Source organism: Lipomyces arxii (genome assembly GCF_038497795.1).
Source record: "Lipomyces arxii strain Phaff 12-163 unplaced genomic scaffold V1512scaffold_2, whole genome shotgun sequence".
NCBI classification, from domain to species: domain Eukaryota; kingdom Fungi; phylum Ascomycota; class Lipomycetes; order Lipomycetales; family Lipomycetaceae; genus Lipomyces; species Lipomyces arxii.
In genome coordinates, this window is record NW_027117701.1 from 850611 (window position 1) to 866959 (window position 16349).

At 46.2% G+C, this 16349-nt stretch overlaps 8 protein-coding genes across 8 annotated transcripts; 4 read left to right on the forward strand and 4 right to left on the reverse strand.

The window, feature by feature from the left end:
- Positions 1–301: 301 nt before the first annotated feature.
- V1512DRAFT_70030 (Oxoglutarate and iron-dependent oxygenase degradation C-term-domain-containing protein) lies at positions 302–2553 on the forward strand. The gene is made up of 2 exons (XM_066918480.1): positions 302–1128; positions 1174–2553. The coding sequence occupies exons 1-2, from the start codon at positions 445–447 to the stop codon at positions 2392–2394; spliced, it is 1905 nt and encodes a 634-aa protein (XP_066773719.1). The 5' UTR covers positions 302–444; the 3' UTR covers positions 2395–2553.
- V1512DRAFT_258382 (BAR domain-containing family protein) lies at positions 2518–3988 on the forward strand. The gene is made up of 4 exons (XM_066915432.1): positions 2518–2867; positions 2923–3005; positions 3059–3101; positions 3152–3988. The coding sequence occupies exons 1-4, from the start codon at positions 2724–2726 to the stop codon at positions 3800–3802; spliced, it is 921 nt and encodes a 306-aa protein (XP_066773720.1). The 5' UTR covers positions 2518–2723; the 3' UTR covers positions 3803–3988.
- V1512DRAFT_258383 (uncharacterized protein) lies at positions 3858–5786 on the reverse strand. Its single transcript, XM_066915433.1, has one exon. The coding sequence runs from the start codon at positions 5662–5664 to the stop codon at positions 3970–3972; it is 1695 nt and encodes a 564-aa protein (XP_066773721.1). The 5' UTR covers positions 5665–5786; the 3' UTR covers positions 3858–3969.
- A 1368-nt stretch (positions 5787–7154) lies between these two features.
- V1512DRAFT_289477 (armadillo-type protein) lies at positions 7155–10508 on the forward strand. Its single transcript, XM_066918178.1, has 2 exons — positions 7155–7242; positions 7288–10508. The coding sequence occupies exon 2, from the start codon at positions 7301–7303 to the stop codon at positions 10460–10462; it is 3162 nt and encodes a 1053-aa protein (XP_066773722.1). The 5' UTR covers positions 7155–7242; positions 7288–7300; the 3' UTR covers positions 10463–10508.
- Positions 10509–10964: 456 nt separating this feature from the next.
- V1512DRAFT_186930 (aspartic peptidase domain-containing protein) lies at positions 10965–11540 on the reverse strand (the record flags this gene model as incomplete). The annotated part of the gene is made up of 1 exon (XM_066913132.1): positions 10965–11540. A coding segment is annotated over one exon (576 nt), but the record flags the coding sequence as incomplete, so codon positions are not given.
- A 30-nt stretch (positions 11541–11570) lies between these two features.
- On the reverse strand, positions 11571–12186 carry V1512DRAFT_202055 (aspartic peptidase domain-containing protein; the record flags this gene model as incomplete). The annotated part of the gene is made up of 2 exons (XM_066913244.1): positions 11571–11647; positions 11697–12186. Coding segments are annotated over 2 exons (567 nt in total), but the record flags the coding sequence as incomplete, so codon positions are not given.
- Positions 12187–12337: 151 nt separating this feature from the next.
- On the reverse strand, positions 12338–15501 carry V1512DRAFT_258387 (PINIT domain-containing protein). The gene is made up of 7 exons (XM_066915434.1): positions 15334–15501; positions 15060–15277; positions 14856–15007; positions 14735–14809; positions 14264–14683; positions 14048–14217; positions 12338–14004 (listed from the first exon to the last, which is right to left on the reverse strand). The coding sequence occupies exons 1-7, from the start codon at positions 15361–15363 to the stop codon at positions 12535–12537; spliced, it is 2535 nt and encodes an 844-aa protein (XP_066773725.1). The 5' UTR covers positions 15364–15501; the 3' UTR covers positions 12338–12534.
- Positions 15502–15607: 106 nt separating this feature from the next.
- V1512DRAFT_258389 (uncharacterized protein) lies at positions 15608–16268 on the forward strand. The gene is made up of 2 exons (XM_066915435.1): positions 15608–15830; positions 15977–16268. The coding sequence occupies exons 1-2, from the start codon at positions 15635–15637 to the stop codon at positions 16147–16149; spliced, it is 369 nt and encodes a 122-aa protein (XP_066773726.1). The 5' UTR covers positions 15608–15634; the 3' UTR covers positions 16150–16268.
- Positions 16269–16349: the final 81 nt, after the last annotated feature.

Consider the following 16349-nt stretch of genomic DNA (forward strand, 5'->3'; position numbering starts at 1 on the left):
GTATTTTTTTATTTTTTTTATTTTTTTTATTTTTTTTATTTTTTTTATTTTTTTTATTTTTTTTATTTGCAATTTGAATTCTTGGCTGGCGACTAAATCGCAGCGGCCCGCTAAAGTTTTTTTTTTAAAAAAAGAAAAAGAGAGGAGAAAGTGGTAGTGAATTGTAAGCAGAGATGAGAGTATGAGAAGTAATTTGTTGCTTGAACAAGTCACACGGTGCCTGCTAAGCTCAATTTTATACAGTCATTATATTATATATGAATCTCCGATATGAAATTGGTCTTATATCTATATGTTTATTTGTGAAGTCGGATGTATATGTTCTTATTGCATATAATAATTATAAGTGAGATCACACTTAAGCCGCACTGATTTTTTAAAATAATCAAGGTTCGAGGTCCCAAAGTGACAGAAAGTGAAGTTCTCTAAGAGTAGCCCAACGTGATGGTGACATTACCGCAGAAACGGCTACGGTCCGATTCAACTGAAGCAGACGTCAAGACCGTGTTTGCGACAGGGTTGTTTGACCGGGCGCCGGAGCTGGCGGATCAGCATTCCAAGTCTGGACCATACCAGCACTGCATCATTGACGGATTAGTGAACGATGGGTTACTGCGGCGGGTGCGGAAGGAGATTATGAGCGAGCTGCATTTCACGCCAAAAGAGACTGATATTTATAAGCTTTTGCAGACAGGAGATTTGCTTAACATTTCGGGCTTGCCTGTCGCCGAGAAGCAGAAATTAAGTGGGTTACAGACTTTGAGGGATGCAATGTACTCGAGCGAGTTTCGTGAATTTGTGGCCAAGGTGTGTGACTGTGGGCCACTGTCGGGGACGAAACAGGACATGAGCATCAATTGCTATGTGAAGGGATCGCATTTGTTGACGCATGATGACGTGATTGGGTCGAGACGGGTAAGCTACATTTTGTACTTGCCTGATGTTGAGACGTGCGACTATAAAGACGAATCCGGGAAATTGACTGGCTGGGACCCGAAATGGGGTGGCGCGTTGCGGTTGTATGAGATTATGGCAAAGGGAATACCAAAGACGGAGTGGAGCAAGGTCATTTCGCCGGTTTGGAATCAGCTTGCATTTTTTGTTGTCTTGCCAGGCGCATCTTTTCACGTGAGTGGGTGTTTGGGTGTGGTTTGAGCATTTACTAACAAATAGGATGTGGAGGAAGTCGTCGTGGATAAGGAACGATTAGCAATATCGGGCTGGTTTCATTTACCGCAGGAGGGAGAGGACGGGTATGTTGAAGGTCTACAAGAGCGGTTAAATCTCGAAAGTTCACGATCTGCGCTTGCCGATGCACAAGCAGCTACCAAATCAGGTCTTGGTGAACTGCCGGTGCCTGTCCTTGACAAACTCGAGCCGACCGACCGCACAGTGGTCAACAACGAGCCATCGGCAGCTGAGCTGGATCTGATCATGAGGGTCGCGAATGATCAGACGTACATGAGCACAAAACCGACAGTGTCTGCGTCTGAGTCCGAGTTGTTAAAGGAGTCAATGTTTGGCGACATGAAACTAAACTTGCTAACCGATAAGGAGCATGCGTACTTGGCGCAGTTCATGAATGAAAAGTACATAAACGGAATAGACATGATTGATCAGCAGAGTGAGTTTTTGGAGGAGTCGAAACTAAAGCTGCTTGATTTTTTGAACAAAGAAATGGCTGCAAAAGTACAGGCGTACATTTCTGAGCAGGAAGAAAAACAGGTGCCGTTCAGCATGCATGAGGTCAAGAAATATGCTCCAGGATGGACTATTTCAAGACCACCACACAAACATAGATACATGTATCTTACACCTGATACTGAGGAATCAAATGCTGTTCAGGAAGTGACCAAGTTTTTGGCGTCGCGCGAGTTTCGAAAATGGTTAAGATTAATCACGAACCTGTCTGACTTCAGTCATGGTCGCGTGCTCGGGCGAAGATTCAGACCAGGCTTAGATTACACGCTTGCAACGTCAAGTCTGCACAGATCAGATGGTCCAGATGGCGGCAAAAACGATGCAGGACTACTCGAAGCTACGCTATCCATTACGCCAACACCAGGTTGGGGCGACGGCGAATTCGGCGGATACGAACTTTACATGGCCGGCAAATCCGACGACAGCGACGACAACGACCCGGCCGTATATCTCGGTGGTGGGGGCAACAAGCGGCAGAAAACAGACGACTCAAGCGAGGAAGAGTCGGAAGACGATAGCGACGATCAAGAGGAAGACGACGCGGTGCTGCTGACAAGCCAGGCAAGGTGGAACGTGTTTACGCTCGTGTACAGAGACACAGACGTACTCAAGTTTGTCAAATACGTGTCTCAGAACGCGCCAGGATCTCGATGGGACGTGACTGGAGAGTGGCAGTCTGTGGTTGAGGAGTGATGCACCGTACACAAAACCCTTGCGTGCACGTAATGTGACCGCGTATTGCTCTGTAGTGCGTATTCCGGGAATGACCGATTGTGTGACTTCACAGTGTAAATTCTGTATAATTCAAAATAGAGAATTGAACTAAATTAAACACACTATTTATAGTAGGTACTAATGAAGCAAATATCAGAGGACCTGCCTGAGGTAAGCGTAGCGAGGTTAGGGTTAATATTTTAAAAGGGGTTGGCAGCTTCGGGTGAGTGTGTGAGCAACGCGTGTACGGTCGAATTTGTTAGTATTTCTCACGGGACCGCAGTGACACAGTAAAGTTATACGCAATCATGAACCCATTCAATCAAATGCCAGCTGGACTTAACATGGATTCCATGACTGCTCAGTTCAAGGATATGACGTCGTCTTTTTCACCGTTTGCACGACGAACTGGCCGGCTTATCCAAGAGAGACTTGGTAATGCTGATGAGATTGTGCGCAAATTTTGTGTGAGGAACGATTAGGATTTAAGCTGATTTTTTGGTGTAGACTGAGTTGCCTCAAGAATATCTTGAATTAGAGAAGCGTGTTGATGCTCTCAAAGCTGTTCATACTAAGTTGTTGGCTGTTACGTATGGTTTTTTACTGATCGAGGAAGTTCAATCATCTGACAATTGATGTATAGATCGCAGTATGCTCATGAAGGATATGATTACCCTCCTAACTTGGTACGTTCTTAATCGGAGTAAGTGTCGATCCAGATCTAATCTTTCATCAGAGAGAATCTTTCGTTGACTTGTCCCGCTCTGTTTCCGAAAAGGTCCAGACATTGGCGCAGGCCCAGTCTGCTGCCGAAGCCCAAGCCGCGCTGATTAGTTCATCCAGCAAGCACGCGCCCAAAACGTTTGCGCACGCCATCTCGCGCGCATCGCTCTCTGCCGCGCATCAACTCTCAATCACAGACCCGATCGGGATCGCACTCGAGAAGTATGCCGTGGCCGAGGAACGGGTTGGCGAGGCCCAGCTCGCGCAGGACTCACTCATCGTGGACCGGTTCAATGGCGCGCTTAACAACTCGCTCAAGACCAGCCTCAAGTTCGCTGACCGTGCACGCCGCAAGGTCACAAACGCGAGACTCAACCTCGACGGCGCAAAGACTGCGGCCAGGAACGCAAAGCCGGAGAAGCAGGATGCGGCCAGGGTCGAGGTCGAGCAGGCTGAAGACGAGTTTGTGGCCGCGACAGAGGAAGCCGTGTCGGTTATGAAGAACGTGCTTGATACGCCTGAGCTGTTGCGAAACTTGTCCGATCTGGTCGCTGCTCAGCTTGCCTTCCACAAGACTGCTTATGAGATGCTGGCTGAACTTACACCCGAGATCGATCAGTTGCAGTCTGAGCAAGAGGCAAAATACAGTGAGGCTACATCGTAACTTTTTTTTTTTGAGTTGCTATTGTTATATGTTGAAAGGAACAGTATATTTTTATATCGTTTAAAGTTATGTGTTGAGAAACAGAGTTTGGTCTGATGCGTTATAAATTCATTCACAGTCTATAGATGATGATTGTCACAACCCGGTTAATTTCTCGCCTGCTAAATTTAATCTTCGTCTTCCAACTTTCCTTCAAAATCACTAACATTTCCCGCCAGCGCCCATGCCTTTCCCCGTGTCATGCCGCACTCCCTAAAATCAACAAACTCCAGCGTGGTCTTGACGCGTTCATGTCCCACAATGCGCTTAATGACATCCTTGTTGATCCACACCAAATTTCTCAGCTTGAGCGAACGCAACTCACGCAAGTCTAGTAACGCACTAACGAGCTCACGGGCCGCATGTACTTGCACTGTTTCGTTCTCACGCCAGGTATATGACTTCGGCACATCTGACACAAATAAAAGCGATGTGAATGCAGTAGGCTTGTATTTGCGAGACGTGACAAAGTAGTCTGCCGCCATTGGCAGATAGGAGAGGTCTATATCTTGTAAATGCGGGCACGCACGAACAACATGCAAGACGGCACCAATTGGTACGTCACGTGCGAGCGAATACTGCTTCAGCAGCGGTGACTGCAATGGATGCGACGATAGTTGGACTTGCTTCTTTTCCTGATTAATTGCTACCGGCGGCGTGGAGTATCCGGAAGATGACGAAGACGAAGACAGTACCGATGACGTTGATGAGCCGCGCGACAGAGACGGACGGCGCCCGGTGAGCATAGACTTTGTACGCATCATTACCGGCCCGGCAAGTTGGGTTGCCGAGTCATCCACAGAGCGGTGTCTAGGCTTTTTGTCATGAGACTGTTTGTTCTTGCGAGTCCAATACAGCGGCTCATTGCGGTACTTCCAGTCTCGCCAACTAGCATATACCACATTTCCTCGTAGCCCGTTCTCGATGGTTGAGAGATCAAGCGAGCGCACGTAGGACGCAAGAGTACGGTCGTGACTGATGACCGACACAAATTGAGCAAACCGATAAGTCGAAGTAAACTTTGGCGACTGATACAAGTAAACGTAGGCAGAAGCTGCGATGGACTTGCATGTCTTGACCATTGCTAACAAGCTTTCCTGAGGTAAATATTTTGAGACTTCATCGAGAATTTCAATTGGAAGTGTGTCTAGCGTAGGCACACGCTGCTTTCTCTTTCGATTCCAAGACAAACCAGATGTTCTTGAACGAAACGATCGGATTGAGGCAGCCGAAGATCTGACTGAGATGTTTGATGGCACAAACGGTGGTTGGTGCTGATAGTAAGCCGTGAGGGGTAATGCAGGTGGTAAAACTGATTGTGTAGAGAGCAAGACTGAAGTTGATACGGGAATTACTTCTCTATCAGATTCGAGTTCGGAATCAGAAGAGTCACTTGAATCTTGGGCAGATGGAGCAGGAGATGAGAAATTAGCTGGAGATATTGATTGAGATCCAACGTCAGGATCCAGCAATGACTTGTAATTGATTGTGGTTGGTCTGACACGTTTTGAAATTGCTTCTGAAGCCCCAGTTGCAGGTGAAAGAGTAGAAGTAGAAACAGAAGCGGACTGAGTATGAGAATATAACAATTCCGACGATGCTTGTGATATTTCTGCTAAAAGAGCCGAGTCATCTGCAAATAATTGATAGAATGGCTGGCGCTGATTGTAAGCTTGTTGTGTGGATTCATTTTGCAGTTGTCTTGTTGGATGTTCATAATGAGTTTCTAACTGAAGATGCCGTCGTTGAGGAGAAGGATCATAAAAGTGAAGCGCATTTGAACGAGCTGATATTGAGAGAAGTGATGTTCTGTTATCACGCATTCTACTTGACTTGTGTGATGAGAGTAAGAGCGTAAGGGTGCGTACGATATAGAAGGAGAAAGAGAGACAGAGAAAGAGAGAGAGAGAAACAAACGGGAACAGTACCGGGAAAGAGGTCGAACGTTGATCGGCCAAGACCTTTAGACTCAGGGCATAAAAGTACGTCACTTTATATTAAGACCTTTAATTTTTTTTTTAATTATTTCTTAGTCATTTATTGTTTTTATTTATTTTTATTTACTTTTATTTATTTTTAGTCTTTTTATTCTATTTATTGTAGAATTGCTCTAATAAATTAGTATGGGGAAATTGATGAGCTGATTGCGATTGCACTAAATGACACGGATTTAGACATTTATGGCGAACGACATACACCGCCCCGCCAAGTGACACATGTCCAAATTAGGAAGATCTGATTAGTGTTTGGAATGTATTAGTGTTGGATTATGTAATATGTATACTGTGTATAATAATAATAATGTATATTATTGCTATAGATATATAATACGATATAATTGAAATAAATACTACTAATCCTATGCAAGAACCGGAAGCACCGATCATTTAAAGTACCGTCGGATGTGCTGGTTAAGTAAGTAAGTGCCTTGTTAATTTATTGGCACTACTACTATACTATTCTATACTATTACTACACTACTGGTATTGAACACATTATATATAATGTCATTTACTATCTCATATAACAAGACATATAACTCACTAATTAACAGATCATCATTAAATTCATCGGATCTAAATTTGGAAGAAATAGGAATTGCCGTCAATCACTGACGCTAAACACTGACCATGTGCTGCTAGCACATCTACCAACTACCCCTTGCTACTTCTACCTGGTTCACCACTCTCTTTCCCACTAACTTAGCGTTCTTTTTGATTAAATAAGCGTTTACTATTGACTGTGTGCCAGTGACACCACTAATCTTTTGTTCTGCCACTCATTGAAATAGCTCAGACCCTGCATAAATATACAGTTCATAGCAAATACAGCTAAGCTTACTCAAACCTCTTTCAACAGGAACCGTCACTCAATCATCTGCCAGTAACTGTACCATTACTGTACCACTAATAGACATATCCCGATTACACAGAACAACAAATAACAAATCATAGTCCTCAGAAAAAAACACATGCAACTCAATAAAACACACTATAATATGCGAAACACGTGACTTGCTACCCCTGAATTGATATAGAACCAAAAAAGACACAAAATTTACATTAAAACCATTCAATTAAGTCTGAAATGATCATCCGTGTTCAATTGAGACCATTTCACACTTGTAAATACCACTTTGATTGCGCTTGAATGTCCATGCCCCATGTGCAGCATATTTATCTAATAACTATCACACATAAACCATATTTCTATCACCATCACCCTTGTGGCAACCCCTAACCCTCTCACAAGTGGCGGTTTTTCGTCCCACGAAATTTTTTTCTTTTTCTTTCTCGTCTTTTTCTTCTTCACCTTTCAATTCATCGCCTCTGCTCTTTTGTTTTTCAATATACAAAAGAAGATCAGTTGTGCTTTTATTTGTTTGATTAGTAACATCGTTAGTACGTTTTATACGCTATTCCCAATATCATTCTAATCATCGCTAGTTCACTTGGAATAATGGCCGCTGCCGCTGAAGCAAAAGCGTCTGTCGCTGCTCTTACTGAGCTCCTTTCAAAATTAACTGTCGCTTCTACTCCTGATGCCAGTCTTGAAGCCGCTACAAACTTCGCTACTCTTCTCTCAAGCCCGGTCGAAGACCATAATGTCCCAACTTCAGTCATTGATTCATTGAAGGCTGCCCTCAACAACAAGAAGGATGCGATTGCTAGACAAAATGCCCTTATCGGCATCAAAGCTATCGCCATCAAGCAGTTCACTCCTTCTCTTGAACCTTACATTATCTCTCTTATTCCTTCCATCATTGAGAAGGCCTCAGACAAGATGGTTCCTGTCAAGCAGCTCTCGGAGCCCACTGCTATCGCCGTCGCAAAGGCAATCAACCCAAGCTCTGTCAAGTACATTCTCCCCATTGCATCCAAAATTGTCTCAACCGCCACCAAGTGGCAAGAGAAGGTTGCTGCTCTCAACACCATTGTCGCTGTCGTCGAGACCGCCCCCGGCCAGGTTTCCCTCAGAATGCCTGAGCTGATTCCTCTCTTGTCCGAGGCCATGTGGGATACCAAGGCCGATGTCAAGAAGGCCGCTCGTTACGCAATGGAGAAGGCTACCGAGACTATCCAAAACAAGGATATCGAAAAGTTTATTCCTTCTTTGATTGAGTGTATCGCAAAACCTACCGAAGTTCCTGAGACTGTTCATTTGCTCGGTGCCACCACTTTCGTCCAGGAAGTTACATCCGGTACCTTGTCTATCATGGTCCCCCTTTTGTCTCGTGGTCTGGCTGAGCGTGATACTACCATCAAGCGTAAGGCTGCTGTCATTATTGACAACATGTGCAAGCTTGTCGATGACCCACAAGTTGTCGCTCCTTTCTTGGCTAAGCTTATGCCTGGATTGAAGACCAACTACGACAACATTGCTGACCCTGAGGCTCGTGAGGTCACTCTCCGTGGTCTCAACACTTTGATCCGCGTCGGTGATGTTAAGGACGGAAAGATCCCTGACGTTTCCACCGCCGGTGATGTCAAGGTCTGCTTGGAGACTCTTAAGTCTTTGATCAAGGATATCAAGGTTGACAACAAGTTCTCTCCTATCCTTGAGTACGTTGCTGCTATCGCTGGTACTCTCGTAGACGAGAAGAACAACGAGGCTGTCACCTGGACTGAGGTGATTGTTCCCTACCTCACCACTTTCATGCATGAGGATGCTGCCAAGACCACTGTCGATGAGTTCCGCAGACGGTCTATTGCTAATATTCCTGGTGCCGCCGTTGAGGAAGAGGAAGAGGAGGAAGGCGAGGATCTCTGCAACTGTGAGTTCTCGCTTGCCTATGGTGCCAAGATTCTTCTTAACCGTACTGCCCTTCGTCTGAAGCGTGGTCGTCGTTATGGTCTTTGCGGCCCTAACGGTTCCGGCAAGTCTACTCTTATGAGAGCCATTGCCAACGGCCAGGTCGAGGGTTTCCCTACCCAGGACGAGTGCAAGACTGTCTATGTCGAGCACGATATCGATGGCTCTGATGCTGATACCTCTGTCTTGGACTTCGTTGTCTCTGACCCTGAGGTCGACATCAAGGACCCCGAGGTTGCTGTTAAGGCTCTTACCGAGGTCGGTTTCACTGACGAGATGATCAAGATGCCAATCACTTCGCTCTCTGGAGGATGGAAGATGAAGTTGGCTCTTGCCCGTGCCGTTTTGAAGAAAGCTGATATTCTTTTGCTTGATGAGCCTACCAACCATTTGGATACCGTTAACGTCGCCTGGCTGGAGAACTATCTCATCACTTGCGGAATCACATCTATCATTGTCTCGCACGACTCTGGATTCTTGGACCACGTTGTGGAGTTCATCATTCACTACGAGCGATTCAAGTTGAAGAAGTACAAGGGTAACTTGTCCGAGTTTGTCAAGAAGGTTCCTTCTGCCAAGTCTTACTACGAGCTTGGAGCTTCCGAGATGGAATTCCAGTTCCCCGAGCCCGGTTTCTTGGAGGGTGTCAAGACCAAGCAGAAGGCTATTGTCAAGGTTTCCAACGTTACCTTCCAGTACCCTGGTACCACCAAGCCCCAGATTCGTGACATTACTTTCCAGTGCTCACTTTCTTCTCGTATTGCTGTCATTGGCCCCAACGGTGCCGGCAAGTCTACTTTGATCAATGTCCTGACTGGTGAGTTGCTCCCCACTCAGGGTGAGGTTTATGTTCACGAGAATTGCCGTATCGCCTACATTAAGCAGCATGCATTCGCTCATATCGACCACCATTTGGACAAGACTCCTTCTGAGTACATTCAGTGGCGTTTCCAGACTGGTGAGGACCGTGAGACCATGGACCGTGCCAACCGTATCATTAATGAGGAGGACGAGGAAGCTATGAACCACATCTACAAGATTGATGGTACCCCAAGACGAGTTGTTGGTGTCACTGCTCGAAGAAAATTTAAGAACACGTACGAGTACGAGTGTTCGTTTGTGCTCGGAGAGAACATTGGACAGAAGAACGAGCGATGGGTTCCTATGATGACTTCTGACAATTCATGGATCCCCCGTAATGAGCTTATCCAGACTCACGCCAAGATGGTTGCCGAGGTTGACATGAAGGAGGCTCTTGCGTCCGGACAGTTCAGACCTTTGACTCGAAAGGAGATTGAGGCCCACTGTGCTATGTTGGGTCTTGAGGCCGAGCTTGTTTCTCATTCGCGTATCCGTGGTCTGTCTGGTGGCCAGAAGGTCAAACTTGTGCTTGCTGCTTGCACATGGCAGCGACCTCACTTGATTGTTCTGGACGAGCCTACTAACTACCTTGACCGTGACTCGCTTGGAGCTCTTTCCAAGGCTCTCAAGACTTTCGCCGGTGGTATTGTTATCATTACCCACTCTGCTGAGTTCACCAAGGATTTGACCGAGGAAGTCTGGGCCGTGCTTGACGGCCGGATGACACCTTCCGGACACAACTGGGTTCAGGGACAAGGTGCCGGACCTCGTCTCGATGCCAAAGATGGTGAGGAGGAGGACAAGTTTGATGCTATGGGTAACAAGATCGAGGCCACCAAGAAGGTCAAGAAGCTTAGTGCCGCTGAGCTGAGAAAGAAGAAGAAGGAGCGTATGATGAAGAAGAAGAAATTGGGCGATGCTTATGTGTCATCTGACGACGAGTTTTAGATTTAGGTTTTAGATTTTGTGGGTTAAAATATTTTATCTTATATCATATTGTGTGAACGTAGTGTTTATATCAGACTACAGTTGAGGCATGTAGAGATCAAAAATCAGTTATATTAACGTGATGGCTGTAATGTTCGAAATGCAAGATTACTCTCGCAATTTCGTCTTTGGTCGCAAAGAAACTAGCCGGGTTAGCACAAAAGGCCTTCTTCTGCGTTTGTAGTAGAGTAATATGAAAGCCAGACCAATGACTACGAAAACTATTGGGATGATTGACCCAGGTGAGAACCTAGTCGAGACCAAGTTGGACGCGAACGATTTCGATATTGGTAACGGCGAGAGTGGTTTTGAGGTTGTGCCTGGGATCACGCCGTCGACGTAGAGCACTTTGATGTCCGAGTTTACGTTTTTCGGGGCCAGTCTTGCGATTGAGACTATTTTGTTTGTCATGTCTGTTATGTCAGCATACATTTTAAATGTTCAACTTCTTCAGATACGTACCATAGACTGTGTACGCCGAGCGAAGAATCGAGTCGCCAATGTAGAAATCCTGGACCGGGATGATTTGTCCGGCCTGCGGTCTTGTAGCCGTGAATGCTAGCGCGCAAATGGGAGTCCCGTCCGCTTTGACGCCGACTTTACTGACGAGCTGTTTGAGGGGGACCGGGATCGTGACACCGAAGAAGTCGAGCTCGACAAAGTCTTGCGAGAATGCTCGAGCGCACGAGATTGAGAATGTGCCTGTGAAATCGTCGAACCGCGTGCCGCCGATCTGGCGCGCGAGACGCTGGGCAAAGTAGTACGGTAGGTACGACCACGACCGTGTCGGGTTCAGCATCGCGTGCACCGTCCTGGTATTACCGATGACTTTCTTGCGCCGCCCATTGACGTGCACGTGTGCCTGGCTGATTTGCGCAAAGTACGCATCGCGCATCTGGTCGTGGATCGGTGTCCGGGGAACGGTCTTGAGCTCGCCTTCAAACTTAGCCAGGTCGATCCCGCCAAACAAAATTTGACCGGTTGACGTGTCGTGGTCGTCAATCCAGATTGAATATGCAGTCGTGTTAGTAAGACCTGCAGGATTAGTACGAAGACATTGAGCATCTTGAAACTGACCAGAAGAGAGAAGCTTGTTTTGTAAAGTGTCTGCTCTTACGACACCGACTGAATCTGATTTCCCAAGTCCTATCCATGTCAGGTTACAGTATTTAGACACAAAACACAAAAAACTAACCGAGTCTGCCATAAATCGCCGTGGACTCAACCGACACACCAAACGTGAACTGCTCCATCACTTTCCCCGATATCGCAGCCTTATCCACCACCGCGCTGACACGAGCATACGTGCTATCATCATATGTCATTCTGCCCTTGAAATTCGTAAACCTGGTCGTTCTCGACTTGCCACGATTATACGTCCTCGAAATTGCGCAAAAATCCAAATCCGTCTTGTGACAGCCCGGGTTCGCAGACGACTGACACCACATATCCAGGCCCTTCCAATCCAGCTCAAGCGACACGACCTGTGCCGGCTCGCCCAGCGTAACGTTACCCAAATACGCAAACGTCGCTCGGTCATTGTACGGCGTACTAAATCCTTCCTCGTCCGGAATCGTGCTGTGGCGCCGCCGACTACGTCGCGCGTGATATGTTGCTTCAATCGGCATCCTCACCGTACCAGCCGGAGTTGAGGGCCAAAATTGACCGGTGTATTGTGGATCCATTTGGCATGTGTGGTGTTGCTAAGGAGGAGTGACGGGAAATGTGACTGAACGAGGAAGGCAACTGCTCCCGTGCTCACCTGCGCACTTTGAACGTATATTTCTTGCGTACATGTACGTATTTGCATGTTCAGCGTATGTTTTACGTATTTACAGCTTCTAATACTTTGTTTCTCATTAAATTCAGCGCTATTCTACTCTTCTTCGACATCGCTGATGTGTCTCCAAAGTCCTGCGAAAAAGACATTTCGACCCCTGAATAAGCATACCAAGACATTTTCAGGGTTTAAATTAAACCCTGTTAATTCCGTTTTAAACGCAAATTTCTAATGTACAAAACCCTTATCTTCTCTACATCGTATCGTCGTCTTCTCGTCGAAGCCATACAGGTTTGTCGGAATTGAAATACTGTCCCGTGTTTACCCGTTTCGTTGGCGGCTCGGTCGTCTCTCTCGTGTCGTCAGATAGTGACCGCTGCCTGTCCCCGACGGACCGTGGCGACGTCATTGTGCTTTCGGTCCCATATAGTGCGGTCGGCATCTCGTTTGAATGCGGACACTCGCTCGGAGGTTCTGCTCGAGAAAACGATAAAGGCGCGGAAGGACCAAGTACTGGAGAAGCATGTGCTCTTGCATACGTAGCTTGTAAGGACGGCAACAGACCTAACGATGACGGTGTTGATGGGACAACTGCCGGCGGAGAAGCAGGTGTAGGCACTACAGGCGAAGTTCTCGAGTCTTCTGTCAAAACACTAGTATCTGTTGGCAACGTCGGCGTCGCTAAAGGTATCGGAGGGGAAGCTACTACCGGAGTCGGAATCCGTGACGCTGCACCGCTTGAACTTGCCGGCGACGGTACAATGGCCGCGATCTCGGGTGCCGCATACGACCCTCTTCGCGACGCTGACGGCATTGCCGATAGCGGCACTGGTGACACCAACGGCGAAGCCTTGCCAAACACAGGCCCTAGTCCCGGACCCAGCAACGACTGCATTCCAGACCTAAACCCGATTCCAGGCGATCCTGTGGTCTGACCGGTTGAGTATGCGTCCGAGCCAAATGTCGTCACCGGTTTAAACCCAAATGCTTGTAAATTCTGCAAACCTAAGTCTGATCTAGCGTGATTACTGCCCTGCTGTGACGCCGTTGGCGATACTGCGGCTGAACTTATCGGAGGCGTGCTGAAATACCCTCTCAGTGGTTCCTGTCTTTGTGGTGAACTAGACGCCGACTGCGAATTTTGCATCGGCAATTGAAGTACAGGCTGTTGCTGTTGTTGCCGTTGTTGCTGACGTTGTTCTGGTGGTGAAGGCACATAATCTGAGAAATCGGGCAACGAGTTGATAAATTCATACTCGTTCATTTGGTTCGTTGCCGTCCCATCCCAGTCTGAGGTCTCACCGAATCCGTCTTCACCGTAATCTAAGTCTGTGCCCCCACCCTCAATTCCCAAGCCCATATCGTTCGTATCGGCACTGTTAGCTGGCAGCACACCCAAAGGCTCTGGCTCGTCATCGCTCGACGTCAAGTCAATTACGTTTGAATTTGGCCGGCTTGCACCTTGTGCTCGCGCCGGCGACGAGCCTACGACCTCAAGCGCAGCTCCCGCCGCAACCAACTCAGACGCTTGCCGCCTGCCGCCGTCATCGTCCGAGTCTGAAATTTCTTCCTCTTCGGTACTATTCACTCGCCAAAGCCCGGTAGGATCAATCTCAACTGCTTCAACCGAATTTGGCGTCTTCTTCAAGATGTCGTCCACGTAACTGTCTACCACGATGTCTTCTATTGGTGCGTAATTATTGCAAATCGGGCATTGCCATGTCTAGCAATCAGAATTTGTACATATAAAGCGATGCTATACATACCGTCGCTTGCTCCTGTAGTTGGATGTAAGACGTCGCGTCAAAACACGACACATGAGTGCATTTCATTGACCGGATTGGTACCTGCAACCGACTGAACGACAGTGGGCATTTTAATGACATGATCGTCGACGTTGTAATAATGTCGTCGTCATCTGAATTCTTTTTCTGTACTAAAAGGAAATTAGAAAATTACTTAATCTAACGAGCCTGCCATACTCTGTGCAATAACTGTTTCCTTTGCTAAGTGTCTACCTGACATTATTCTTGTAACTATATCCTGCACCGACCGTTGCCGAGCTAGACTGACTATGAAAGCAAACCTTGGCCGAGCACTATATCCGTTGTAAACTTCAATCACGTTGCGATAATTCGCATCCTTGACCATGTACGACGTCAAGTCTGCGGGCTTCGCCGTGCCAGGCTTGTTCTTCAGGCCTCGTAAGTTTGCAGACACTATTTTGCCGTTGACCCTGATTTCAATGCCCATCGGGAAATTTATAGCGGCATGCCTGAACGTATCGTCGCAAAGAGCTGAGAGCATGTAGATTCTGTAACTTGGATCTTGTCGCAGTTTTTCTGCTTGCGCGGCCGTGAACCGCACGTGCATTGCTAACAAATGTCGGCCTTCGGGTTGACCTGGGAAAGTTAGGTTGGAGATTGGCCATTTAAGTCAGAAAAGTGTTTTACCTCCAGAATAACTTGGTCCGGCCAATTGGCTCAGCAAGGTGAAGAATGGGCTTGATTTGAACACAATTGGCTCATCTATAATGATCAGACTGGTGTATAAGTGAATAAATGCAACACATACTAGTCATAGGTGCAACAGAAGATGGAGCATTGACTACTGCTCTAGCTGATAAATAAGCAGGCGTGTTGCCAAAAGACCGTGCCGCACTCGCTTGCGCATTCGCAGCTTGAAGCATGCTATTAGCTGAGATGTTATTTCTGTTTGAAGCAGCCCTTATCATTATATGAGCTATCTGAGAATGTAAAAGTGTACGCGAATACATACGCACGCAGTTGGACATGATACAGTTCACATTGCTCTAAAATATTTCTTTTCATATTATTGTATCCCTCCACATTATTAGTTGACCTTAAATAGTTTAGTCTTGAAGCCAGCTGAGACTGCAATTGCATCTTTCTGCCACTTTGTGACAATCCCATAGCTTTTGATATAGCTTTCAATGGTACTACTAATAAATCTACAGTAATATACCTAAGCAGTTCCTAGGAAAACAATATTAGTATCTTTTGTAATAGCCCATATGAACCTGTTAACGAACATTATGCATTGAAAATGGATCTTCCGACATCTTGAACCGTGTTCGATGAAGTCGGAGATTGAGAACGACCAAACCGCCGTCTCTTATATAAAGTCAATCACAAAAGACCCGATCTCGGACCGGGCTACGAAAAGCTCAGTTTCTGCTAAAGAAAGAGTCCGACTATCGCTTTGACATGACAAACTACATACGCCAATACTACGGTACAATACCCTTATAAACGTATAAATAAAAACTTTTTGCCATCCCAACAATTTTGTTCCACCTCAGTAAGATCTTCTTTTACAAAACACAAAGAATAATGGCGAAATCTCTGAGAGCAAAGACAAAGGTTAGAATGCGTGTTATCAAGCGTGGAAAGGTGTTTGAACCTGTTGCTTTGGCACGAACTGCTCGGCTATCAAAGAAATTGGCCGTCGCTGCTAAATTACCGCTGCCTTCTGCTGCTAGTATTGCACCTGCTACGAACGCACCTCTGACTGTGGAGCTTAATGAAGGTTTGTTTACTGTTCTTACTGATACACTGGCGTCACCGTCTAGCGAAGACTTCTTTAGTGTACTTGGATTAGTAGACCATGAACTTCTAACGTTCATTGACGTCTATGAATAGTTTTTTTATTGAACTATGCTAATTCTTAATCAGAGGACGTGATGGAGATTGACACCGAGTCAAAGTCTAAGGTTAGTACCAGTGGCTGGAAGGGGTCCCGAAACGAAGCATGGAAACAGAAGAAAGCGAGTAAGATTTCTGCCATGAAGAAGCAGGGTAATAGGTCCCTTGTATTTGGAAAGAGCAGGAAATCGTCAAAGAAATAGAGGACATCTTCGTGATCATTTCGACGGCGTTTTATTAGGGATATTTAAAGAATGTTTTATTAGTACTTTTATATGTTTTGTATGAAGCATTTCTGCTGCTTAGATTTTTATTTCACAAACTCCCAATTCGTAGTCAGGGTAATTTGAAACCCCTGAAAACCTTAAAGAATTAAAATGTTCACTTCGAAAGAACATCGTCT